Source organism: Indicator indicator, assembly GCF_027791375.1.
Source record: "Indicator indicator isolate 239-I01 chromosome W unlocalized genomic scaffold, UM_Iind_1.1 iindW_random_scaffold_51, whole genome shotgun sequence".
Lineage (NCBI taxonomy): Eukaryota > Metazoa > Chordata > Aves > Piciformes > Indicatoridae > Indicator > Indicator indicator.
Genome location: NW_026539063.1, coordinates 24,142 through 51,040, shown reverse-complemented (window position 1 = coordinate 51,040; position 26,899 = coordinate 24,142). Strand labels below are relative to the sequence as shown.

General features: G+C 45.2%; 1 protein-coding gene across 1 annotated transcript in view; it reads right to left on the bottom strand.

Moving 5' to 3' along the window:
* LOC128979900 (nipped-B-like protein) overlaps positions 1-26,899 on the bottom strand; it is a gene marked incomplete at its 5' end in the record, with an annotated part of 72,732 nt that overhangs the window by 39,877 nt on the left and 5,956 nt on the right. Inside the window, 8 exons of the mRNA XM_054398297.1 lie at positions 118-198; positions 575-726; positions 1,026-1,257; positions 14,062-14,148; positions 15,473-15,576; positions 16,678-16,767; positions 16,854-16,925; positions 17,077-17,262. Of these exons, the coding sequence (XP_054254272.1) occupies positions 118-198; positions 575-726; positions 1,026-1,257; positions 14,062-14,148; positions 15,473-15,576; positions 16,678-16,767; positions 16,854-16,925; positions 17,077-17,262 (1,004 nt within the window). The remainder of the gene's footprint in view (positions 1-117; positions 199-574; positions 727-1,025; positions 1,258-14,061; positions 14,149-15,472; positions 15,577-16,677; positions 16,768-16,853; positions 16,926-17,076; positions 17,263-26,899) is intronic.

Below are 26,899 nucleotides of genomic sequence, written 5' to 3'. Positions count from 1 at the left end.
AAGAATAGAAGTAGTTCTAAACTACAATTTGCTACCAGCAAAAATACAGCCTATGTAAATGCACTGATAACTCTCAGAAGTATAGGAACATGAAAATGCATCTTAAAAATTACTTACTGCAGTCACTAATTTGATGGCACATAACTGTAGTTCACTGACATTTTCTACAAAGAAAGGTGTTATTCCCATAGATGACACCTATCAATGAAAAGAAGCTATTGTAAGTATATTTCGAGTAACAAACTGATATTTATGCACTTTTACAAGTAGGTTATTCATTCAGCAGGTAAGGTATTCAACAACAAGTAGTATTACTTATTATTTGCAAATCAAGTTATTAAATGATATTTGAATACAGTTAACATTTTTCAATGTACAATAAAAGCCATAAGATTTGAACATTAAATGCTCTTCTCCTGCATATTACATGCTACACAACAAACTAGTCACTGATGTTAATCATTCAAAAGTTTGTACTTATTTCATACTTCATGTCATTGAGACAATCACACTTTACAGTCTCTCTGGGAAAAGAAAAACATTCTTAGACAGAAATTCTTCTGATAAAACTTACCTGAAGAATAGTTGTATCAGTAAGAAGCTGTATCTCTAGCAACTCTGACAAACTGCTGACAATGTCACAAACTCTGTTATACAACATCACTATAACTCTTTGCTTGTGGGTGGAACACTTGGCACGTTTTGCTTTTGAACTTAAAACACCACCTAGGAAAAAAAATCTTTACTAATTTTTTTTCAGTGTTTTACTTACATCAAATACTAGAAAGATGATCATCTTCATAAAATGTTCCCAAAATAACTCCCTGATTACAGCTTTGCAAATGCAATTGCTTACGGAAGAAAAACTCTTCAGTAGAATCAATTAGAAAGCAAAAATGTTGTATTTTCATAATTGCTCTGAACTCTGGATGCAAGATTTTAAAAATTCTTGAAATTGGACACTCTCATCAGAAGATACATATATGATGACAAAACATTAAATGCAAAACATTTAACATACTAACCACCATGAGGATCCACTCTATACACAGGATCATATTGAGGATAGAGAGTATTCTGCAAATGAAATTTTGTGTATTGAATAACTCTTTCTATTACATCCTCAATATATACAGCTTTAGGCATATTCGGTGATGTCATAATATTGATAGCAGTAAGACAAGCATCAGCAGATTTCGTTACTCTCTCCATAATAAGATCTCTCCATAATCTCTCTTCATCTTCAGTGTCATTGTTCTGTAACAGGTGATAAAAAACATGAAAGTGTGAACAAGAAGTTAAATTTTTATCCTTACCAAGTAAAAGATAACATTATTTTAATATACTGACATACATATATACACAATACATATTTCCCTTATGATACAAAAATAGTTTGTTTTAGAAATCAAATAATGTTTGTTTTACTAGCAACAGGTTTGTAACCTTAAATTGCAAGTCTTCAATATCTCACTGTATTTTTCTGGTGAAACACAAAGAAGCTTTCTGTGTATCATCAAGAAGCCACTGGAAGCCATTGTACAGCAGGACAGCTATGACTTGGTCACCATCAAACATGGTGGGATGACTCTCATGACTGGAGTGTTGCAGTGGATGGCTATAAGCTACAACTCAATCTGGACACTGCCGTGAAGAATAACAAAAAAATTGTTTACAAATGCATTAATGTAATGGGTTGAGTTTAATCCGGTTCCAGTTGCTGCTTTTGGTTTTCCGGGTTTGGGGTGTTGGCCTTTTCTAATGGGCTGGCTGCGGGGGGGGGGGGGTCGCTGGCTTCTCCTGATGCCTTCTGCATTTTGCTGTGCTTTTCTGCAAATAGGCTAAGTTAATTGTGCATTGTATGGTCTCATTTTTCTCAGTAAAGCTCTCTATCTCAACCCAGTGGGGTTTTTTTTTGAGTGTAACTTTTCCTCACTTCTGTGTTGGGGGAAAGCAGGCTGTATTAAACTAGCACCAAAAAAAGAGAACCAAGGAGAATGTCCACCCTTTATTGGATGTGGAGGGGAACATTGCCACCATGGATGAGAAGACTAAGGTACTTAATGCCTTCTTTGCCTCAGACCAGTTATTCTCGTGGTATTCAGCCCCCTGAGCTAGAAGAGAGGGATGGAGAACAAGCACCCATAACCCAGGAGGAAGCAGTTAATCCCTCCTGCCAGGCCACCTGGACACTCACAAGTCTATGGGGCCAGATGGGATCTAGCCAAGAGTACTGAGAGAGCTGCTGGAGGAGTTCGCCAAGCCACTGTCCATGCAGTCCTGGTTAACAGGAGAGGTCCCAGACCGCCAGAGGCTTGCCAATGTGATGCCTACCTACAAAACGGGCCAGAAAGAGAATCCAGGGAACTACAGGCCTGAAAGTCTGACCTCAGTGCCAGGGAAGGTCATGGAGTGGTTCATCTTGAGTGTCATTATGCAGCATGTGCAGGACAACCAATGGATCAGGCCCAGTCAGCATGGGTTCATGAAGGGCAGGTCCTGCTTAACCAACCTGATTTCCTTCTATGACAAGGTGACCTGCTTAGTGGATGAAGGAAAGGCTGTGGATGCTATTTATCTGGACTTTGGTAAAGCCTCTGACACCATTTCCCATGGCATCCTATTGGAGAAACTGTCAGCTCATGGCCCGGATGGGTGGAGGCTTTGCTGGGTTAAGAACCGGCTGGATGGCTGGGCCTAAAGAGTGGTGGGGAAAGGAGTTAAATCCAGTTGTTGGGTGGACACTAGTGGGGTTCCCCAGGGCTCAGTGCTGGGGTCACTTCTTTTTAATATCTTTATCAGTGATCTGGATGATCTGATTGAGCACCTTAAGTTTGCAGATGGCACTAAATTGGGTGGGAGTGTTGATCTGCTTGAGGGTTGGAAGGCTCTGCAAAGGGATCTTGCCAGTCTGGATCAAGGGGCTGAGATCAGTTGTATGAAGTTTAATAAGGCCAAGTGCTGGGTCCTGCACTTGGGTCACAACCACCCCGTGCACCACTACAGGATTCAGGCGGAGTGGCTGGAAAGCTGCCCAGCAGAAAAGGACCTGGGGGTGTTGGTTGACAGCCAGCTGAACATGAGCCAGCAGTGTGCTCAGGTGGCCAAGAAGGCCACCAGCATCCTGGCCTGGATCAGCAATAGTGTGGCCAGCAGGAGTAGGGAAGTGATCATTCCCCTGTACTCATAGAATCATAAAATGGTAGGGGTTAGAAAGGACCTCCAGACATCATCTAGTCTAACCTCTCCTGCTAACGCAGGTTTATCTAGATCAGGTCACACAGGAACGTGTCCAGGTGGGTTTTGAAACATCCCTGAGAAGAAGACTCCACAACCTCTCTGGGCAGCCTGTTATAGTGCTCCAGCACCCTCACAGGAAAGAAGTTCCTCAAGTTCAAGTAAAACCTCCCGTGTTTTGGTTTGTACCTATTGCCCTTTGTCCTATTACTGGTGACTACTGATAAGAGCCCAGCTCCGTCCTCATGACCTCCACCCTTTAGATATTTATAAGCATCAATAATCTGTCCGCTCATTAAACCACGACAGATCCCTTCCCAGTCTGCTCTTTTCCAGACTAAACAGCCCCAGGTCTCTCAGCCTCTCCTCTTAAGAGAGGTGCTCCAGTCCCCTAATCATCCTTGTAGCCCTCAGTTGGACTCTCTCCTGTAGTTCCCTGTCCCTCTTGAACTGGGGAGCCCAGAACTGCACACAATATTCCAGATATGATCTAACTAGGGCAGGGCAGAGTGGAAGGAGAACCTCCCTCTACCTGCTGGCCACACTCTTCTTGATGCACCCCAGGATGCCATTGGCCTTCATGGCCATGATGGCATATTGCTGGCTCTTGATGTACTTGTTCACCAGCATTCCCAGGTCCTTCTCCACAGAACTGCTTTCCCAAAGGTCAGCCCCTCACCTGTACTGGTGCAGGGGGTCGTTCCTCCCCAGGTGCAGGACTCTACACTTGTCCTTGTTGAAATTCATGAGGTTCTCCTCTGCCCAGCTCTCCAGCCTGTCCAGATCTCTTTGGATGGCAGCACAGCCTTCCAGTATATCAGCCACTCCTCCCAGTTTGGTATCATCAACAATCTGGCTGAGAGTGCACTCTGCCCCTTCATTCAGGTGGCTTATATTTTGAAGACTGGACCCAGTACAAACCCACAGGGAACACCACTAGCCACAGACCTTTAACTAGACCCTGCACCCTTGATCACAACACTCAGCTCTGTCATTCAGCCAGTTCTCAATCAACTTCACCATCCACTCTTCTAACCCACGCTTCCTCAGGGTCCCTATGAGGATGTTATGGGAAACTGTGAAAAGCCTTACTTAAGTCAAGGTAGACAACATCTGCTGCCCTGCCCTCATCTACCCAGCTGGTCACACCATCATAGAAGGCTATCAGATTGGTCAAGCATGTTGACAATTCCTGATAAATCTTTTTTTCCTCCATGTGCTTAGAGATGACCTCCAGAATGAGCTGCTCCATCACCTTTCCAGTGAGGCTGACTGATCTGTAGTTGCCTGTGTCCTCCTTGTCCTTTTTGAAGACTGGAGTGGCGCTGGCTTTCCTTCAATCTTCAGGCACCTCCCCTGTTCTCCAGGACCTTTCAGAAATGCTGAAGAGAGACTTAGCAATAACCTAGCCCCATCAGTACCCATGTATTTGTGGGTGTTCAGCTTGTCTAGATGATCTCCTACCCAGTCCTCCTTGACTAAGGGAGAGTCTTCCTTCCTCCAGACTTTCTTTCTCTCTAGTCTGGTGTTGTTAATGTGAGAAGGGACTTTCAACCTACCAGACTTCCTCCAGACTTTCTCTCTTCTTTCCAGGGACTGAGGGCCAGCCTTAGCAGTAAAGCCTGAAGCAAAGGTGACATTCAGGAACTCTGCCTTCTCTTCATCCTCGGTCACCTACCTCATTCATCAGCAGACCCACATTTTGCCTGGTGTTCCTTTTCCTGACGATGTACTTGAAGAAGTTCTTCTTGTTATTTTTGACATCCTTTGCCAGATTTAATTCCAAGAAGGCTTTAGCTTTCCTTGTTGCATCCTTACATATTCTGGCAATGTTCCTATATTCCTCCCAAATGGCCAGTCCCTTTTCCCATATACTGTCAGCTTCCTTCTTCCGTGTGAGTTTTTCCAGAAGTTCCTTGCTCATCCATGCAGGTTTCTTGTCTCCCTTGCTTAATTTCTCACTCATGGGGATGCACTGATCTTGAGCTAGGATGAGGTGGTGCTTGAATATTAACCAGCTCTCTTGGGCCCCCTTTCCTTCATGGGATTGCTCCAAGTAGGTCTCTGAAGAGGTCAAAGTTGACTCTCCTGAAGTCCAGGGTTGCAATCCTACTTACTACCCTGCTACTTCCTTGCATGATCCTGAACTCCACCACCTCATGGTCACTGCAGCCAAAGCTGCCCCCAACCTTCACATCCCCAACCAGACCTTATTGTTTATTAGAACAAGGTCCAGAAGTGCATGTCTCTTTGCAGGGTCCTCCACTACCTGTGTCAAAAAGTTATCCTCAATGCACTGCAGGAACCTCCTGGACTGTTTGTGCCTCACTGTATTGCCTTTCCAGCAAATATCAAGGCGCTTGAAGTCCCCCATGAGAACCAGGGTGTGTGATCATGAGGCTACTTTCAGCTGTCTGTAGAAAGACTCATTGACTTCCTCTTCCTGATCTGGTGAATGTAGTAAACACCTACAAGAATGTCACCCATATTAGCCTGTTCCTTAATTCTTACCCACATGCTTTCAACACATTCTTCTTTTCCTCCTATGCAGAACTCAATACATTCCAGTTGCTCTCTCATATCAAGAGTGGCTTCACCACCTTGCCTTGCTGGCCTGTCTTTCCCTTCTGAAGAGCTTTATAGACATCCACTGCAACACTCCAATCATGAGAGCCTTCAGCTTCTCCTGTTTGTTGCCCATGCTGCTTTCATTGGTGATCCCATTGGCCCACGCACTTGTGGTGGTAGGCCATGACACATGGCCCAGTACAAATCCAAACAGTCCTCAAGACTTTCAAAAACAGTATGCAAGGGAGCCAGATGAATCCATGGCAGATTACATCTATCGGGTGTCCCGTACTGATGGGGATAAAATTTTCCTCGATTTGGAAGAAGCGGCCGGGGATTGGGGCGAGGACGTTTTCTTAACACACGAGCCAGAAGGTTCACACAGCCTTACTATGCGGCTAGCATACTGGGCTAGCAGATTGTGTCCGGTTTACAGAGGGGGACCATTTGAATTGGAGGTTGCCAGTTCCTCTGAACTCACCCGGGTGCTCTGAAGGCTTGCCTGTGTGCAGGCAATTTATGATAAGGGGAAATAAGTGCACCAGTGGACCCTGATAGGCTATATCCTCTGACGCGCGGCCTGCCCCCCAGTCTGCAAGGGGCGTGCCTCAGAAAGGATGGAGGCAATTGAGAAAGTGATAGAGAAAAATCGCAAATCAAAAGATGCCCGGGAACACGTCATGACATGGACTGAGCTGTTGTTGGATTTGTCCGCTCACGGCCACAAATTCGGCTTTGGCGATCGTGGGGGCAAACGCTCTGGATTTGAGAGAAACCAGAGCGGCCCCTGGAAAAGCAAAGCCGAGACAGTATCGCGGGACAAGCTTGCGGTTCAGGTTACGAAACCGTCCCCTCCTGCTGTTAGTCCCCCTGGCAACAAGCGTTGTTCGGGACAAAACCGGGGAAGGGACATGGACAAGCAGAGGAGCAGCTCGCGTCCAGCCCACAGGTCATCCTCACCCCCACAGGGATGGTTATAAGCAGGCACTAGCCTTGGGTGTGCCTGAGGTAACTCTAAAAGCTATACCTGGCTGGCAAATTAAGATTTTAGTGCTGTCCTTAAGAAACAAAAGCGTTTTCAGCCACGGACTGCAGCCCATGAGCCGCAGGTCCCCCGCGGAGGCTCCTACTGCCTCTCCTGAGGGAAAAACTAACCCTTTTACTCCCGGTCGTCAGGAGACAAAAAACTAAAAGAGGCGGTGAAGGCAACAGGCCAGCCTCACCGCTTCATTAGGGTGTGCCAGTGGTCTGACAATGGGGAGCCATGTATTTTAATTCCAACTGGACCAAACAGGACGGCTGTGAAATTCTGAATTGACACGGGCGCCCAGATCAGTGTCCTAAACACTGAAGTGGCTAAAAGCCTGGGAATCCAGCCATCCGGTAGAAAGATTAAAATACTGGGTGTTACCGGAGCACCTAATATCTGCTATTTAGCAAAGACAAGGGTGTGGCTTCCGGGAGATAAACGAAGCACCTTAGTGGAAGTAGCTCTTAGCCCTTACTCGAGAAATATACTGGGCTTTGATGTGCTGGCTGGGAAAAGGTGGCATCTTCCTAATGGGGCACTCTGGAGCTTTGGCTTATATGGGGTGGAGTCCAAGAGGGTGAGAACAGCCCATGTAAACACCCTACAGATGGCTCCAGCATTACCCCAAGCAGGCATTACTTGTGTGCCTCAATACCCCCTGCCTGCAGCAGCCAAGCAAGGCATCACTGAAGTGATCGCTGATCTTGAGAGGAGGCAGATTATCTATAAGACTCACTCTCCATACAATTCCCCAGTCTGGCCAGTTAAAAAGGCAGATGGGTGGTGGAGACTCACTATAGATTATAGGAAATTAAATGCCAACACTCCTCCTCTCGCAGCTGCAGTGCCTAGCCTGACATCAGTGGTCACAGCCATACAGGCCGCATCCCTCTCGTGGATGGCTGCCCTGGATGTGCGTGATATGTTCTTCATGATCCCACTGAGGGAGGAAGACAAGCCCCAGTTTGCTTTTACATGGCAAGGAGTCCAATTTTCCTTCCATCCTCTCCCACAGGGGTATAAGCACGCACCCACTATTGCCCACAATGCACTGGCTGCACTTCTGGACACCATCAAGGTCCCAGAAGGAGTTGTCATCTACCAATACATAGATGACATATTAGCGGGGGGGAAACAACAAAGACCAGGTGGGCTCAGTAGCAGGAGCCATCTGGGAACTGCTAACCCAGAATGGGCTAGATATTTCCCCTGCCAAGTGCCAAGGCCCAGGACAGGAAATCAAATTCCTTGGGGCCTGCTGGGTAGCTGGTGCAGTGGCAGTGCCAGCTGATGCACTGGAAGAAATTGAGAAGGGCCAAACCCCAGGTAGCAAAAAGGAACCAGCAGGTGGATGGCCTGGCATGCATCCATGTGGTGGACAGTGAGTGGAAGGACTGGCAGAGATTAGCTGAGTGGCTACACCTTAAAAGGGGCCACTCAGGCAAAGCCAATCTGTACTATGAGTGCAGGGCTGGTCAGTCTCCCTGTCAGCATGTGAGACTATAATCTCAGCATGTCCACAATGCCAGATAAGGATGAGGGCCAACCATCCAAACCTGGCCCCAGCTCAACACATCCGCCAGGATAAGACTCTCTGGCAGGTTGATTATGTTGGGCCCCTGAAGCCCTCACATGGTAAAAAATACATACTGGTTGGGGTAGAAGTGGTCTCTGGCCTGACCATGGCCACTGCCACCAGTGCAGCCACAGGGCCTCAAACGATTAAGACCCTGAAGCATTGGTTCAGTATCCTGCCAATGCCTGAGTGTATTCAGAGTGATAATGGATCACACTTCACTGCAACCTCAGTGCAGGACTGGGCATGTAGTGAAGGGGTCAAAGGGGTCTTCCATACCCCATATTACCCCCAGGCAAATGGCATTGTGGAGAGAACCAATGGCCTGATCAAGAGGCATGCAAACATCTGGAAGGGTGGCTGGGACAAGAGACTGGCTCAGGCAGTCTTTCTTGTAAATAATCGCTGGGGAACTTACGGCAGCCCCAAGATTAAAGCCTTCTGCCCAGCTGAGCCTGTAGTGGACACTGACCATGTGCCAGAAGGAACCAAGGATACGTCCTTAATTCAAGTGGGCCAACCTGTACTGGTTAAACTGCCGTCTATAGGGACTGTGCCCATGACATTGACTAAGCCCAGAGGCTTATATGCCTGGGAAGCCCTGGACGCCAATGGGAGGACCCACCGCATCAGTGCCCAGTGGATTGTCCCCAACTATTGACTGTCAAACCAAGCAACTACATGCCAAGGACCTGGTTCCAGCACATCAGCCAAGACCAGAATCACCTACACGGGACAGAGGCACATCACTGGAGATGCATCCATCACCAGTCAGGGGGTGGATAATTAATGAGCACCACGATATTGGGCTATACAAATCCAGACAGGCCTCAAGATGTCTGGACAGGTCCTTTCTCTCCCCTCCTTCCTGCCACAATAACAGGCCAAGGTGGGAAAAGGAACAAAGGGGGCAGGACTTTGCCTGTCTGGTAAACACGATGCCCATCAGGAGTCAGAGCACATAAGCCTCCACAGATACGAGGTCCTGGCCTCTGCCTTTTATGGTCGCTTTTCCATTGGGTGGCTGCATGTTAGCTTTAGTGCCCCATTGGACCAAGTGACCTCTGGCATTTTGTATATATACAGGTCGCTAGGTAGCCTAGGGGCTTCTGCTCAAATCGGCTTCTGCTCAGATCGGCCTTGCTCAGATCTTCCTCGCCCAAATCTGCCTCGCTCAAGCCTTGGTCTCATCTGCTGAAGCCTCGCCTCACTTCAAGCCTTGTCGTCTTGAGTGTCCTGCCTTGCTTCGAGTGCCTGGTCCGGAGCCCCGGCATAAAGCCTGAGCCTCGAACTGGATTACAAACCAACAGTTTCTGGAGCCTGTCAGCAGAGAGATTGAGCTAGGGACCATCTCCAAATTCCCACTTTAATCCTCGTGAGTAAATCCTGGCCTGCTCATATTTTCCTAAGGGTTATTGGTTGGCCCTTGATTTATAAGTGGGTAAAGCTATTTCTGTCATAGCTTTTTCCAGTCTCTGAACTCCCTAAATTGTATCAAAATTGCCACAAGCATCCTGGAAGAATTCACGACCGAATAGAACCTGTAAATAATTCTATCAGTTTTGTACAGAGTTTTGGGAAAATAAAAATAACTATATTTTATAATTCCCGCCTCATTAATTTAACCCAAAATTAATACAGCACTTGAGCTGGGCTATTGATTTCACCCCAACAATGGCATGCCACCCCTAGGTTCATCTCTAGTGAGCCTGGTTTTCGCTTCTTCCCCCTCTGAACCTAGTTTAAAACCCTCTCGATGAGCCTTGCCAACTCATGGGTAATAATCCTTTTTTACCCTTTGAGACAGCTGCACTTCATCTGTTGCCAGCAGGCACAGTGCTATGTAAACTTCCCTGTGATCAAAGAAACCAAAATTGTGCTGGTGGCACCAGCCTCTGAGCCATGTGTTAATCAGGTGCGTTGTCCTGTTCTTTTCAGTATTCTTCCCTGCCACTGAAGGGATTGAGGAAAACACTACCTGTGCTCCTGATACTTCAACCAGTTGCCCCAGTGTCCTGACATCCCTTTTAATCACTTCTGGGCTTCTCTCCGCAACCTCATCACTGTCAACCTGCATTACTAGTAGCATGTAATAATCAGAGGGCCATAGCAGACCAGGGAGTTTCCTGGTGATGCCTCTAACCCGGGCTCCAGGGAGGCAGCAGACTTCCCTGTGGGATGGGTCTGGTCAGCAAATTTGGCCCTCAGTGCCCTTCAGAAAGGAATAGCCTATGACAATTACCCTCCTTTTCTTCTTAATGGAGGCTGTCATAATATGTGGGGCTGGCTGACTTACCCCAGGCAACTCTCTGGATGGACCTTCATCTACATCCTCATTTGCTTGGCCCTCAAGTTCCAGAGCCACATATCTATTGTGTAAGGGCAAGTGGGAATGTGAAGGAGGCCGGGAGGTTATTTGCTTGTTGCCCCAAGCAAGGACCTGTTTACATTCCCCCATCCTTTAGGTCCTCTCCTTCTGCCTGGTGGCAAGAGGGAAGGGGATCCTCCACCTCATGTGGAGCCTCCATCTGCTGCCTTTCCCTCAAGGTCTGGCTCCACAAATCTATCTTCTTCTCCTCACACTTCCTGATGCTCCTTAACCTTTCCACTTCCTCTTTCAGCTCTTATACCAGGACGAGTCCTTCATTCCCCGGTCATACTGCACACAGGTGTCTCTGCTGCTCTCTGGGACTAGAGACAGGCTCAGGCATTCCCTGCAGCCAGAGAGCTGGACAGCTGTATGCTTGTGTGGGAGCTCAGTTTGGGTCCCCACATTCCTTCTGGTGATGGGTTTTGGCCAAGTGGAAACTACAGCTGGGTCCTCTTTTGGGAGGGTAATGACTGTTGGTGGAGCTGCCTGCCCTGCCTGCACAAGATGGTGCACCACACCCTTCTGCCACACCACACCCTGTTTGCCTGCCATGTTTACTGTGCCCCTGGTTGTTCCCACTCCCTGGGGGCTGCTCTTGTACCAGAGGGCTTTGGTCTCCATCCCTCTTGTCCACACCCACACTGAGTCAGAGTTGCCTCTTGCCAGGAGTTCACTCTTCCCACTCTGGGAGGGAAAGTGGAGTTTGGGACAGACTCTCTCTCCTTGTCCTTTTGCCTTTGCCCTTTTGCTGGAGTTTTGATGCTTTGGGAAGGCTCTCCCACTGTGATCCTCCACTCTAGAGCCCTTCACCTTGGAGACTGGCACTGGTGAGGCTGCACCTCAAATACTGGGTTCATTTTCGGGCCCCTCAATACAATAAGGGCATTGGGGTGCTGCAGCAGGTCCAGAGAAAGGCAATGAAGCTGGTGAAGGGTCTAGAGAACAGATCTGGTGAAGAACAGCTGAGGGAGCTGGGATTGTTTAGTCTGGAGAAGAGGAGGCTGAGGGAGACCTCATTGCTCTCTATGACTCCCTGAGAGGAGGTTGGAGTGAGGTGGGGGTTGGGCTCTTCTCCCTAGTATTAGGTGATAGAATGAGAAGAAATGGCCTCAAGCTGCACCAGGGAAGGTTTAGGTCGGATATTAGGAAAAATTTCTTTGCTGCAAGAGTGGTCAGGCATTGGAACAGGCTGCCCAGGGAGGTGGTGGAGTCACCATCCCTTGAGGTGTTCAAAAATGCGGAGACATGGCACTTTGGGACAGTTTAATGGGCATGGTGGTGGTAGGTTATGGTTGAACTTGACGATCTTAGAGGGCATTCCAACCTTAATGATTCTATGATTCTAAGTACTATGAAGGAAGATTGCCACATTCTGTCCTTAAGAATAATATATTTAATAAAAATATAAACTCATTACCTTGTGTTTTCTTTGGTGCCCTATACACACCAGTTGCTGCTTTGATCAGTCTAATTTTTGCTGCTAGAGGGAATTCTTGCACAAAAAGACTGTTAAGTCACATAAAACTCCTGAGAATACAACTTTCTCCACTTCACAGATTGACCCATCTATTATCAGTGGGTTTAAAACGTCTCATCAAATATGATCATTTAGATTTAGCACAGGGTACAGAATCTGTGTATTTCTGTGTTTGTACAAGCTATAAAACCAAACATACATGAGGTTAATTATGACCACCCAGTACTACTGAAATATTGTAATAAAGACAGTAATAGAAAGAAAAAAAAAAGGTGTAATTTTTAATAAATTCTCTGGTACAGAGAAAAAGAATCTTTACTGCCTGTACAATAGCACAGTTCAAAACTGTTGCATTTCCTTGTGAAAATAGGAGTTGGTGAAAACATCAATATTTTCCCTTTAGGGAAGTGAATCTAAAAATATCACAGGGCATTATATATGTGAGAAAGAGATATATTTGAAAAATCAACAGAAACCTGCAAGTCAGGAGATGCCTGTAAATTTCTTGTATAGAATGGCTTTAAATAATTTGTTCCTTACAAAAAGGAGGCTTTAAAAAAGAAAGAAAAAAATAAGATATCCACCCAAACCAACCAAAAAGCAAAAAACCCAAACCCCAAGTAGTTTTAAATATTTTCTATTTGTTTTTTCTCATTAATCTTTGAAATGAAGAGAATTTGCAAGTGCAATCTGCCTCTTGAAAATATTCTGACATGGAGGTAGGATATCTTCACTTCACCATAAAAGAAGCAAGCTTACTCCTTAGCAGAGGCTTTCTTTGCCATAATGATCTGAATCATGTTTAATGGGTTTTAAGACAAATATAAAACTTCTTTGCTTAAAGATTACTTCTTTTTTAATTGAAGCCTTGTCTCTGAATTTCAATAATTGGACAATTTCATTAACTGCTTTATAATCTTGAGTTTTACTACAAAAAGTTAAAAGAAAAATAAAGATGCAATCATATTGAATTAGAGCAGGTAAACCAGCACTTTCTTTTCACTTATTGTTTATACTGCTGAAGACATTCAGAATCAAAATATCTAGATGAAAATATTTAGGTACAAATAATGTATCTCTGGTTTTAATCTTCAAGTTCAAATTCTTCTTTTCCAATATACATAATTACTCTCTATTTCTGCAGATCAAGGCTTTTTCCATAGAATTCAAGAAATCTATTCTTTCTACAATATTGTTTTGACTAGAAAATGTAGTAACAAATTAATAAGTACATAAAATATATAATAACAAATTTCAGCCTCATAGAAAACCTCTAAATCCCCATGTAGTTTTAGGTATATCAGAAAAAAAAAGCTAAAATCTTAACATTCCTGTTAATTTTGTTTACATTGGTAACTTCATCTTTGCAGTGTAACAGCAAATATAAATAAAGCACTTAATGCTCAGGAGAAGAATATGCTCTACATGAAAGCTGTAATACTTCTATTGTGCAATGGATGCTTTATGGACACATAGGAAAGTAGCAAAGAAATGTCCAATGGTGCAAGTTATACCAGTTCCCATGAATATTTCAGGATGAAACTATAATATTTAAAATTAAGTCATGAGAATTTCTCCCAATACATCTGTTAGCAATCAGTACTATACTAAATAATGTTTAGTTCTGAAAGAATATAATAAATTTAATTTTGCTTCAAATTTTAAAATTTGGCATTTCTTAATCACATATTAAATCAGAAATCCTTTTCACACGGAGTATTTTAAACTATTACTATATGGGACTCAAATGAAGAAAACCCTATTATACACAATGGCGTCAAATGATGTAATTTGAAACTCACATGATTAAGTAATGTAGAAAGCTTTGCTCCGTCTTGAATATTCTTCTCCAAAATATTTAGGACTTTTACTGTTTTATCTGTTGAAAGCTAAAACAAGAAACAAAACACACCAAACAACTGTAGGAACATAAAAGCTTCCAAATTGCTGGGAAAAAAAGGTCCATGGATGAAGGATGTTATCTAATCTGACAAATTTAAATTGTAAGCAATCTGAGATAAGGATTGGATCTTGACTTGTCTGGTTTCTGAAAAAACATAATTAGGAATGCTGATAATACAATTAAACTAGTAAAATATGTTCTAAAATTACAATCAAATTGCATTTTCAACCCACAAAATGCATAGAAATATATGTACAACTGCATACCTGTAATTAATGCTGTATAGTCTAGAAACAGAAAATTACCAAAACCAAGTATTAATCACAAATTCTAACTTACTTTAAGAGAAAATCCAAATTCTATGGACAAACAGAAATAAAATTCCCCAATATTTGAGTGCTAATAAAAAGAAAACATATTCATAACTGTGTTAATTTAGAAAAATTAGCATGTTGAAAAAAAGTAACTCAAACTCACTCACTAATGTTCTACAGATTTATGATTTAATAATATGCTAAACTCCAAGAGAGTCAGTTTTATTCATCTAGATACTAATAGTGCTCACCTTCATAAGCAACAAAATTCTGATTTTAGGTATACATATATATGTGTATGTATATATGTGGAAAAACCACAAGGAACAGAGGTTAAGGGTAAGAACTGCTGGGAAAGAGAAACACTCGGGCTGACATCATGCTACAAAGGACAAATAGGGAAATTGAATAAAAGACCAGGAAAAATATCTAAAATCCTGGATTAAAGAAAATCCTTCAGATTGACTTGCATAGTAAGTAGCTTCACAGACACTTCATAAACATAGTAAGTGGTCATGAGCAGGCAGAGTAAGATTTAACACAAGACTGATCAAACCCAAGAGCTGTAAGAAGATAACAAAAGCAAGAACATTGTTTCTAGAGGTGCGATATCAACAGTTTGTGTCAACAGAAAGTTCTCTTGAACTGAAGTTGGGAAGAGTATGACAAAAACCCTACAATATGCAATCTACATAAAATTAACCTTATAATCTGGGGCATTAAATCTTCTGAGTTTGAAAGGACTCTGGAAAGAGGAAGGAAGTAAGCAATTCCGTGTGATGCTGTCTGGACATCATACATTTACATCGCACATATATCACAAAGGGTGGATTTTTTTACTTTGCTAGCAGGTTCTGTTTTACTCTGGTTGCTCAACACTAGCTGTAAGAAGCAAAGTCTATAGGTTGATGCGTGAATATTACAAGGGACACAATTTTTGGTACGTTTAACAAAATTAAATGTTTGAAGAGAGTTAAATACTATGAGAAGCTGTACCTTGTCCATAATGCCCATTGCTTTGATTTTTGCAGATTCACTACCCAATTCACTAAGTTGATGCTTTCCCAGGAGCAATTCCTGTGGAATCTCATCATCATCACCTAAAAAAATACATCATATTTTTAATAAGACTTCAAGAAAACCAGTATTTTATAGCCAATATGAAAAAGATAACTGAAGCAAAAGAACTGACTGCCCCATCTAATAGTTCTGTCCATCCATGAAGACTGTTGATGAAAACTTTTGGTTGTGTGAAAACAACTACTTGTTAAATATGACTGCAAATCATAAGTTAAAAATATTTATAATTTAGCAAAATCCATTTGTTGCAGCTCTTGCATCATCATCCTCATTTCAGTAAAACAAATCTTAAATTATTGTAGTCCTAATTCTAAGGTTCAAATCTGGGGAAAGGCAATAGATGAAAAACACATAGGAAATTAAGTACCTTGGGATACACTGCATCTTAATCACAAAAAACCCCACGATGTTACAAAACATAGAAAAAATCAATTCACTTTTTAATCCAAGGTTAGACACCACTGCTGTAGTGATTTGTTTACTGTGCTACTTTCCTTGCTCTAATCTTGTGACAAAGATGGTAGGAAAAAAATTAATGAATGATCCATTATCCATTTAAATAGGAAGTCTTCTAGGTCAACTTGAACTACTTCATCAGACACTTATTCTAGGAAGCTGGCTTATTTTCCACTGAAATGGGTAAGGAGCATACAGTGATTCTGTGCCTCACCCATAAGTGCATAAACACTCTGATGCTGAATTGACTAACCAAGATCTGTTTCTGCCAAAGGTCACAACAGATGCAAAATCATGTGTCTCTGACATTACTGGCAAGAGAAACATCTTATGTTAGCGTTGTTTAACAAGATATGTTTGACAGAAAATAACACCCTAATGACATCTCAAGGAGGTATCCTTTCCACTCCAGGGGATTATTTGTCTCACTGCTATTTATGTCCCTTTGGATTCTGTAGGGAGGAAGAAGGAGGAACTTCTTTCTGTAGCAGCAAGTGAAATTGGAAAGGTAAAGGCCTCCACTCAAGGTAGAAATCATATAAATGCAGTATACTGTAGCATGTATCACAGGCAATTAAATCAAAGAAGGAAGTTTGAAAACATCAGGATGCAAATTTTTTTGTTTCTAATCGGAGGAAGTATTTTGAAACTTTCTGACATATTACCAAAAGCTGTAAAATCCATGTCTTCTAAATTTTCCAAAATATTCTCTATTGAAGCAGTAAATCGTTTGAAAGTCGAAGAATCCATCATTTCTGGTTGAAAAAAGAAATGTATATATCATTATTTTATATACAAAACAAAAAATACAAACTGTAGAAAGTAAATCTTCTAAAATTACCTTCAGGTGTTAGTTTAGGTTCATAAGATTTCCTCTTCTTTTGTTTTTCTTTTTTCTTCATTTTTCTAGCCACTAATTAAGAAAATAAAGGATTGTCTACATTTCTTGTGCTTATATTAAATACTGCAGATAAAAATGTTTATTTTAAAATGTCTAATAGATCCTTTAAAAATACACTAGTATTATGAAAGAAAATAATTTTTTTAAAAAAACAATCAGTTACCCTCACTGAGGCTAGGCGGAGAATAATCATCCATATCAGAGTCATTGGGACTGCGATTACGGTAACGGCCACCAGTTTTCCTTCCTTCATAATAACCACTTCTCCTGTGGTCACCAGAATTTCTTCTGTCATGTTCTTCATATTCCCAAGCTTCATCTCTACCCTTTTTATGTCTTTTACGAGAAGCTAGAAATTAAATGCATTTTTATTAAAAGTACAAAAATTCTACTTTTAATAGCACAGAATGATACATTTGCAGATTAAACATTATGGTATAGATGTTCTGTAAAACAAGTGAACACTAAAACTATCATATAAAATTCCGTTATGGCATTACTCTAATAATTTTTCATCTGGGAAGGAATAATCACAGAATCACAGAATCGCACAGGGGCTGGAAGGGACCTCGAGAAATCATCTAGTCCAATCCCCCTGCCAAAGCAGGATCACCTATACCAGGTCACACAGGAACTCATCCAGGCAGGTCTTGAATAAACCAGTACAGGTTAGGAGATGATCTGAGAGAGACCAGCCCTGTGGAGAAGGACCTGGGAGTCCTGGTGGATAACAAGTTATCCATGGGACAGCAATGTGCCCTTGTGGCCAAGAAGGCCAATGGGATCCTGGGGTGCATTCAGAGGAGGGTGTCCAGTAGATCAAGGGAGGTTCTCCTCCCCCTCTACACTGCCCTGGTGAGACCACACCTGCAATATTGCATCCAGTTTTGGGCTCCCCAGTTCAAGAGGGACAGGGATCTGCTGGAGAGAGTCCAACAGAGAGCTACCAGGATGATTAAGGGACTGGAGCACTGCCTGGGGAGGAGAGGCTGAGAGCCCTGGGGCTTTGTAGTCTGGAGAGGAGAAGACTGAGAGGGGATTTAATAAATGTTTATAAATATCTGAGGACTGGGTGTCAAGAGGGAAGGGACAGGGACAGGCTCTGCTCAGTTGCACCCTGTGATAGGACAAGGGGTAATGGATATAAACTACAGCATAGGAGGTTCCACCTCAACATGAGGAGGAAATTCTTCATTGTGAGGGTCACAGAGCACTGGAACAGGCTCCCCAGAGGGGTTGTGGAGTCTCCTCTGGAGACTTTCAAGACCCATATGGATGTGTTCCTGTGTGACCTGTTCTGGATTCTATGGTCCTGATCTGGCAGGGGGGTTGGACTCGATCTTCAGAGGTCCCTTCCAATCCCTAACATCCTGCAATCCTGTGACCCTGTGATTTGTTTTGAATTACAGGAAAGCTGTGCTTGAATTTGGCAAAGACACCAGCAAACATTTCTAAACACAAAATTACAGGGCAATTGTCCTTTAAAACAGTCAGGAAAATAAGAACAAATCACAATAAGTTTCATTCTTTCATAAGAGATCACTAAGATAATTTCTTCAGTTATCTACTTTGTGACTATTACTGGGTATCCATGTTCCAATTCGGTGATTGCTTTGACCATATAACATAGCAAGTTCCAATGAGACTTGGCAACCTAGTTGCTTAACGTTATTCTGTTTTACAAAGACAACTAAAATTTTGCCTTGATATATTGCCATGCTTTACTAGGGGCAATTCCTGGCTGAGTAACAGTGGCTTTTTATGATAAAGTGACTATGTCAGTAGGTAAGGGACAACCTATGGATGTGGCTGGCTGTGGGTGTTGCCGGTATGGATGCGGCAATGCTCTGACTGCTGCTTATGGCAGAGCTCTCACCTCCACCGAGTCTCCGATCAGCAATGTTTGCTGCAGGAACAGAGCCCCACAGGGGGGGGGGGGGGGGGGTCTGGCTGCCGCGGACGGCTGCACAGCTCCACCTCCAGCCATGGCCCCACTCCAGCCACGGCCCTGACAGTTTGCCTCACCCCCGGCAGCTCCTGCCCGGGGCCCAGCTTTAACCCCTGCTGTTTCTACACACATAATCTCTGTGGCCCCTGTTACAACATGCAGGAAAAAGCTACAGAAGACAGACCAGTTCCAGACCCACCAGTGGATGGCAATGATTCAGATAATGAGGTAATAACCATCACTACAATCACTACAATGCCTCAAAAGGAGATCTGACAAATCCACCTGGATTATGCATGAGCTGATGGTGAGTCATTACTGGCCTGGGCCATGAGATGTTGGGATGGGGGTGCAGAAACTGTAGAATTAGATAAGAGAAGCAAAACATCTCTTCTCTTTATCCTGCAAGTAGTTGAAGAACCAACAAGGAGAAGTGCAATGCTGGACCTGGTATTAACAAACAAAGAAGGACTGGTTGTAGATGTTAAAGTTGGGGGTAATCTTGGCTTCAGTGACCATGACATATTAGAGTTTAATATCAACAGACAAAGAAGCAGGGTGATAAGTAAAATTTCAACCCCGGACTTCAAGAGGGCCAACTTTACCCTCTTCAAGACTCTACATAGAAATATCCAGTGGGCTAGGGTTCTGGAAGGAAGGGGCCCCAAGAGAGCTGGTTAATATTCAAACATTACCTCCTCCAAGCTCAAGAAAAATGTATTCCCTATGAAAAAAAATCAAGTAAGGGAGGCAGAAGACCTGCACAGATAAGTAAGGAACTCTCAGTAAAACTCAAAAAGAAAAAGGAGGTTTACAATATATGGAAAAAAGGACTAGTTAATTGGGAGGATTATAGAGATATAGCCAGAGAATGTAGAGATGCAACAAGGAAGGCCAAGGCCATCCTGGAACTGAGTCTTGCCAGAGGGGTGAAAGAGAACAAGAAGAGGACACTCCACTACTCAGTCAGGACCAGGTTAGAGATCTCTTGTACCATCTTAAGACACACAAGTCCATGGGCCCCAATGGGGTGCATCCATGAGTGCTGAGAGAGCTGGCTGATACTGTTGCTGAACCTTTCTCCATCATTTTTGAAAAGTCATGGAGAACAGGAGAGGTACCTGACAACTGGTCCGTGAGGTGGATTGAAAACTGGCTCGACAACAGAGTTCAGAGGTTTGTCATCAGTGGCACAGAGTCAACTTGGAGGCCTGTGGCAAGTGGTGTCCCCCAGGGATCAGAACTGGGTCCAGTTTTGTTCAATATCTTTATCAACAACCTGGATGAGGGAATTGAGAGTACCCTCAGCAAGTTCGCTGATGATACAAAACTGGGGGGGGGGGGTTGGCTGACACCCCTCAGGCTGTGCAGCCATCCAATGTGACCTGGACAGGCTGAGAGCTGGGTGCAGGCAAACCTCATGAAGTTCAATAAGGACAAGTGCAGGGTCCTGCATCTGGGGAGGAATAACAACAGGCACCAGGACAGGTTAGAGGCTGCCCTGCTGGAAAGCAGCTCCACAGAGAAAGACCTTGGAGTGCTGGTGGACAGCAAGTTCATCATGGGACAGAAATGTGACCTTGTGGACAAGAGAGCCAATGGTATCCTGGGATGCATCAAGAAAAGTGTGGCCAGCAGGTCTAGGGGAGGTTCTTCTACCTCTCTACTCTGCCCTGGGGAGGCCACACCTTGAATACTGTGTCCAGTTTTGGGCTCCACAGTTCAAGAGAGACAGAGACCTGCTGGAGAGAATCCAACGGAGAGCCACAAGGATGATTAGGGGACTTGAGCATCTCCCCTATGAAGAGAGACTGGGAGCCCTGAGGCTGTTTAGTCTGGAGAAGACTGAGAGGGGATATCATAAATGTGTATAAATATCTGAGGGGTGGGTGTCAAGTGGAGGGGGACGATCTCTTTTCAGTGGTGCACACTAATAAGACAAGAAACATCAGGTTCAAGCCTGAACATAGAAGATTTCACCTCAACATGAGGAGAAACTTCATTACAGTAAGGGTGACAGAGCACTGGAACAGGCTGCCCAGAGAGGTTGTGGAGTCTCCTTCTCTGGAGACTTTCAAAGCTCGCCTGGATGCATTCCTGTGTGGACTACCCTAAGTGATCCTGCTTTGGCAGGGGGGTTGGACTTGATCCCTGGAGGTCCCTTCCAACCTCTAACGTATTGTGATGCTGTGATCTCATGACGCGGGTGTCAACAAAGAGTTAGGAAGTCTTGATGGTGTACACACGCTCTGGGCCTGCCTTCTTGCTGCTGTAAGACACTGTTACCCCTCCAAAGATGACATGATCTGGACCCGATTTAGATGGGCAACTATGGAACAGGGGATTAAGTGTTTATGACAAATGCCCAAGCTAGAAATAATTTATGGAAATCGCCAACTCTCCTTGGTCCCTGATGATGTATGCATGAAACGGTCTCTCTTAAAGAAACTTACCCAGTGTGCCCCTCCTATATATGCACATACACTGGGAGGGACAATCTTGACTGGAGATGGTGGAAATCCTCCAACCATCACCATTGCACCAGCAATCCAGGATGTTCCTGGATTGCATAGATGACAACTTCCTCCTCCAAATGGTAGAGGAACCACCAAGAAAAGGTGCTATGCTGGACCTTGTTCTCACCAACAGGGAAGGGCTGGCAACCAATGTGAGGCTCAGAGACAGCCTTGACTGCAGTGACCATGAAGCAGTTGAATTTAAGATCCTCAGGGCAACCAGGAGGACATATTCTAAGCTTACGACCCTAGACTTTAGGCGTGCAGACTTTGATGGCTTCAGGGATCTGCTGGCCAAAGTGTCGTGGGACAAAGCCCTAGAGGGAAGAGGGCCCCAGGACAGCTGGCCAGTATTCAAGGACCACCTCCTCTGTGTCCAGGAGCAATGTATACCAACAAAGAGAAAAGCAGGGAAGAATGCTAGGAAGCCTGCCTGGATGAGCAAGGAGCTGCTGGACATGCTATCACTTAAAAGGAAACTCTACAAGGAGTTGAGAAAAGGACAGCTGGAATGGGGGCAGGTAAGGAAGCTGCCCGAGCAGCAAGAACCCTGGTTAAAAAAGCCAAAGCACAGTTTGACTTGAATCTCTCCAGGGAGGTTAAAGGGAACACTAAGAATTTCTACAGGTATATTAATGGTAAAAAGAAGACTAGGGAAGGTGTGGGCCCCCTCAGAAAGGAAACACGTGAAATGGACACAAGTGACCTGGATAAGGCTGAGGTTCTAAATGACTTCTTTACCTCAGTCTTCACTGCAAGGGCCTCCAGCCACACTCCTGGAATAGTCATGGAAGCTAATGGCAAGAACCAGAAGGAAGAACTGCCCATCATAAGTGAAGATCAGGTTCGTGATCACCTGAAGAACCTGAAAGTGTTCAAGTCCATGAGACCTGACGGGCTACACCCACGGGTACTGAGAGAACTGGCAGAGGAGGTTGCTAAACCCCTCTCTATTATATTCCAGAAGTCCTGGCAGTCTGGGGAAGTCCCCACTGACTGGAAAAGGGGAACCATTACTCCCATTTTCAAAAAGGGGAAGAAGGAAGAACCAGGGAACTACAGGCCAGTCAGTCTCACCTCTGTGCCTGGTAAGATCATGGAGCAGATCCTCCTGGAAGCACTTCTGAGACAGAAGAATAGTGAAGAGGTGATTGGGTACAGTCAGCATGGGTTTACCAAGGGCAAATCCTGCCTGACAAACCTGGTGGCCTTCTATGACAAGGTGACAACATTAATAGATGAGGGGCGAGCAACTGATGTCATTTACCTGGACCTGAGCAAAGCCTTCCACACTGTCCCACACCATATCCTGGTCTCCAAACTGGTGACACATGGGTTTGATGGGTGGACCACGAGATGGATAAAGAACTGGCTTGATGGCTGCACCCAAAGAGTGGCTGTCAATGGCTCCATGTCCCAGTGGAGGCCAGGGACAAGCGGAGTCCCTCAGGGATCAATCCTGGGACCAGTCTTGTTCAACATCTTTGTTGGTGCCATGGACAGTGGCACTGAGTGCACCCTCAGCAAGTTTGCTGATGACACCAAGCTGTGTGGTGCAGCAGACACCTGGAGGGAAGGGATCCATCCAGAGGGACCTGGACAGGCTGGAGAGGTGGGCACAAGCCAACCTCATGAGGTTCAACAAGACAAAGTGCAAGGTCCTGCACCTGGGTCGAGGCAATCCCAAGCACAAATACAGGCTGGGCAGTGACTGGCTGGAAAGCAGCCCTGAGGAGAGGGACTTGGGGGTGCTGGTGGATGAGAAGCTCAACATGAGCTGTCAATGTGCACTTGTCAGCCCAGAAAGCCAACCAGATCCTGGGCTGCATCAAGAGAAGTGTGGCCAGCAGGTCAAGGGAGGTGGTTCTCCCTCTCTACTCAGCTCTGGGGAGACCCCACCTGGAGTACTGCATCCAGTTCTGGAGCCCCTATTACAAGAGGGCTATGGACATGCTGGAAGGTGTCCAGAGAAGGGCCACCAGGATGAGCAGAGGGCTGGAGCACCTCTCCTATGAGGACAGACTGAGAGAGTTGGGGCTGTTCAGTCTGGAGAAGAGAAGGCTCCGAGGTGACCTTCTTGTGGCCTTTCAGTATCTGAAGGGGGCTACAAGAAAGCTGGGGAGGAACTTTTTAGGATATCAGGTAGTGATAAGACTAGGGGGAATGGAATAAAGCTGGAAGTTGGGAGATTCAGGCTGGATGTGTGGAAGAAGTTCTTCCCCATGAGAGTGGTGAGAGCCTGGAATGGGTTGTCCAGGGAGGTGGTTGAGGCCCCATCCCTGGAGGTGTTTAAGGCCAGGCTGGATGAGGCTCTGGCCAGCCTGATCTAGTGTGAGGTGTCCCTGCCCATGGCAGGGGGGTTGGAACTAGATGATCCTTGTGGTCCCTTCCAACCCTGACTGATTCTATGATTCTAATTTGCTAATGACTTAAGGCAATTCAAAGACAGTGTCAATCACAAGTCCATGGTCTCAGCCCTAGAAAGTCTGACTCAAGAGATAAAAAAGCTTATAGCCTCCCTGTCTGAATTGAAGAAGGGGGATGACATTTCCCCTTCCCCTTCTGAAAGGATCCATGTCTCAGCCCTCAGAAATAAAATGCCCTCCTCCTAGGATATCAGCCCAAGCTAAGCAGGGGGCATCATGGGGGTCTCTGTGGCGAACCCTCTGTGACCATGGAGAAAACATGAACAGATGGCATGGCCGACCCAGCTCTGCCCTCTGGGCCAGAATACAGGAACTGCAAGGTGGCCACAATGGAAATAACTTTTTCAGGAGTAGGGCTGCCTCAGTTTCCCAGAGTGGTTCCTCTCATCCAAGAGACAGCTCTGCCAGTAACTCAGGACCATGTGACAAGTGTGGACATCGCCATCAGTATTAGAGGTGCCCTGCCTCCAGCCAGGCGGAGGTCAGGGACAACAGAGTGTACTGGGATGTGTTTGTGAAATGGCCTGGCACTTCAGAAGCCCTGAAGTACCGAGCTCTGGTGGACACAGGGGCCCAATGCACCCTAATACCATCAAGCTACAGAGGGACCGAGCCCATTCAAGGGGTCACAGGGGGCTCACAAGAATTGACTGTGTTGCAGGCTGAGATAAGCCTGACCAGGAATGAGTGGGAGAAACACACCATAGTGACTGGCCCAGATGCACCTTGCATTCTTGGCATTGACTTTCTGTGGGAGGGATATTTTAAGGACCATAAAGAGAACAAGTGGGCATTTGGGGTAGCAGCTGTAGGGACTGCAGACAGGGAACAGCTGTCTACTACGCCTGACCTTTCAGATGACCCTTCCGTAGTTGGCAGCCATAAGGTGCAGGATTTGAAGTTACCAATTGCTTCTCATATAGTACATCACAGGCAATACAGGACCAACCATGACTCCCTGCTCCCCATACATCAACTGATTTGGCGACTAGAAAGCCAGAGGGTCATCAGCAAGACTCACCCTTCAACAGCTTGATATGGCCAGTGCGGAAGGCAAACGGGGAATGGAGATTGACTGTGGACTACCGTGGCCTGAATGAAGTGACTCCTCCGATGAGTGTTGCTGTGCCAGACATGTTGGAGCTCCAGTACGAACTGGAATCGAAGGTGGCCAAGTGGTATGCCACAATAGACATTGCTAATGCTTTCTTCTCCATCCCCATTGCAGAAGAATGTAGGCCAGACTTTGCTTTCACCTAGAGGGGGGTCCAATATACTTGGAATCATCTCCCTCAGGGGTGGAAATATAGCCCAACAATCTGCCATGGAGTGATCCAGAGAAAGGTGAAGCACCTGCAGTTTATTGATGACATCATTGTATGGGGTGAGACAGCAGAGGAGGTCTTCCAGAAGGGTAAGAAGATAATTGATATCCTGTTGGAAACCAGTTTTGCCATAAAGAGAAGCAAGGTAAAAGGGCCTGCCAGAGAAATCCAGTTTCTGGGAGTTTGATGGCAAGATGGCCGTCGCCATATCCTTCTGGATGTGGTAACTAAGGTAGCCACCATGGTGCAACCCACTAATAAGAAAGACACAATCCTTCTTGGGGCTTGTGGGATTTTGGAAAACACACATTCCTGCATGTAGTCAGATTCAACATAACTCAAAAGAAAAATGATTTTGAGCGGGGACCTGAACAACAGTTAGCATTTGACCAGATAAAATGAGAAGTGGTCCATGTTATGGCTCTAGGACCTGTTTGAACTGGGACAGAAATTAAGAATGTACTTTATACTGCAGCTGGCGAGAATGGTCCTACCTGGAGTTTATGGCAGAAAGCTCCTGGAGAAACATGAGGTCGTCCATTTGGGTTCTGGAGTAAGAGGTACAGAGGTTCTGAGGCTAACTACACTCCAACAGAAAAGGAAATTCTGGCTGCCTATGAGGGAGTCCGAGCTGCTTCTGAGGTAATTGGGACTCCTTTTAGCTCCAAGGCTTCCAGTCCTGACGTGGATGTTTAAAGGGAGGGGCTCAACCCCACATCATGCCACAGATGCCACCTGGAGTAAATGGATAGCTCTGATAACTCAGCGAGCTCAAATGGGGAACCTTGAACACCCTGGCATAGTAGAAGTGATCACCAACTGGCCAGAGGGTGCTGACTTTGGGATGCCACCAGAGAAGACAGTGACCCGTGCTGAGGAAGCTCCCCCATATAATGACCTCCCTGATAATGAAAAGGGCTATGCTCTATTCACAGATGGATCTTGCCAACTTGTAGGGAGCAAGAGGAGATGGAAGGCAGCTGTCTGGAGCCCAACAAGGCAAGTGGCAGAAGCAAGAGACAGAGAAGGCGAATCCAGTCAGTATGCAGAGGTAAAAGCTGTCCAGCTGGCCCTGGATGTAGCAGAATGGGAAAAGTGGCCAGTGCTTTACCTCTATACTGACTCCTGGATGGTAGCAAACGCCTTGTAGGGGTGGCTGAAGGACTGGAAAAAGAATGGATGGCAGAGAAAAGGAAAGCCTGTTTGGGCTGCTGACAAGACATTGCTGCCCATCTGGACAAGCTGCCAATAAAGGTACAGCACATTGATGCACACATTCCCAAAAGCAGAGCCACTGAGGAATACCAACATAACCATCAAGCAGATTTGGCTGCTGAAATCTCCCAAATAGACTTGGACTGGGAACACAAAGATGAGCTATTTTTAGTTTGCTGGGCCCATGACACTTCCGGTCACTGAGGGTAAGATGCCACATACCAATGGGCTCATGGCAGATCAGTGGACATACTGATGGATGCTATTTGCACAGGTTATTCATGTGTGTGCTGACCGTGGTAGAGGCAAGCACTGGGTGGCTGGAGACCTATCCTGCACCTCATGCCACTGCCCACAACACCATTCTGGGCCTGAAGAGATACATCCTGTGGAGACATGGTACCCCAGAGAGATAATGGGACCCATTTCAAGAACAACTGCATAAGTAACTGGACAAAAGAAGATGGGGTTGAAGGGATTTACCATATCGCATATTATGCACCAGCTGCAGGAAAGATTGACCACTACAATGGCTTGCTAAAGACCACCCTGAAAG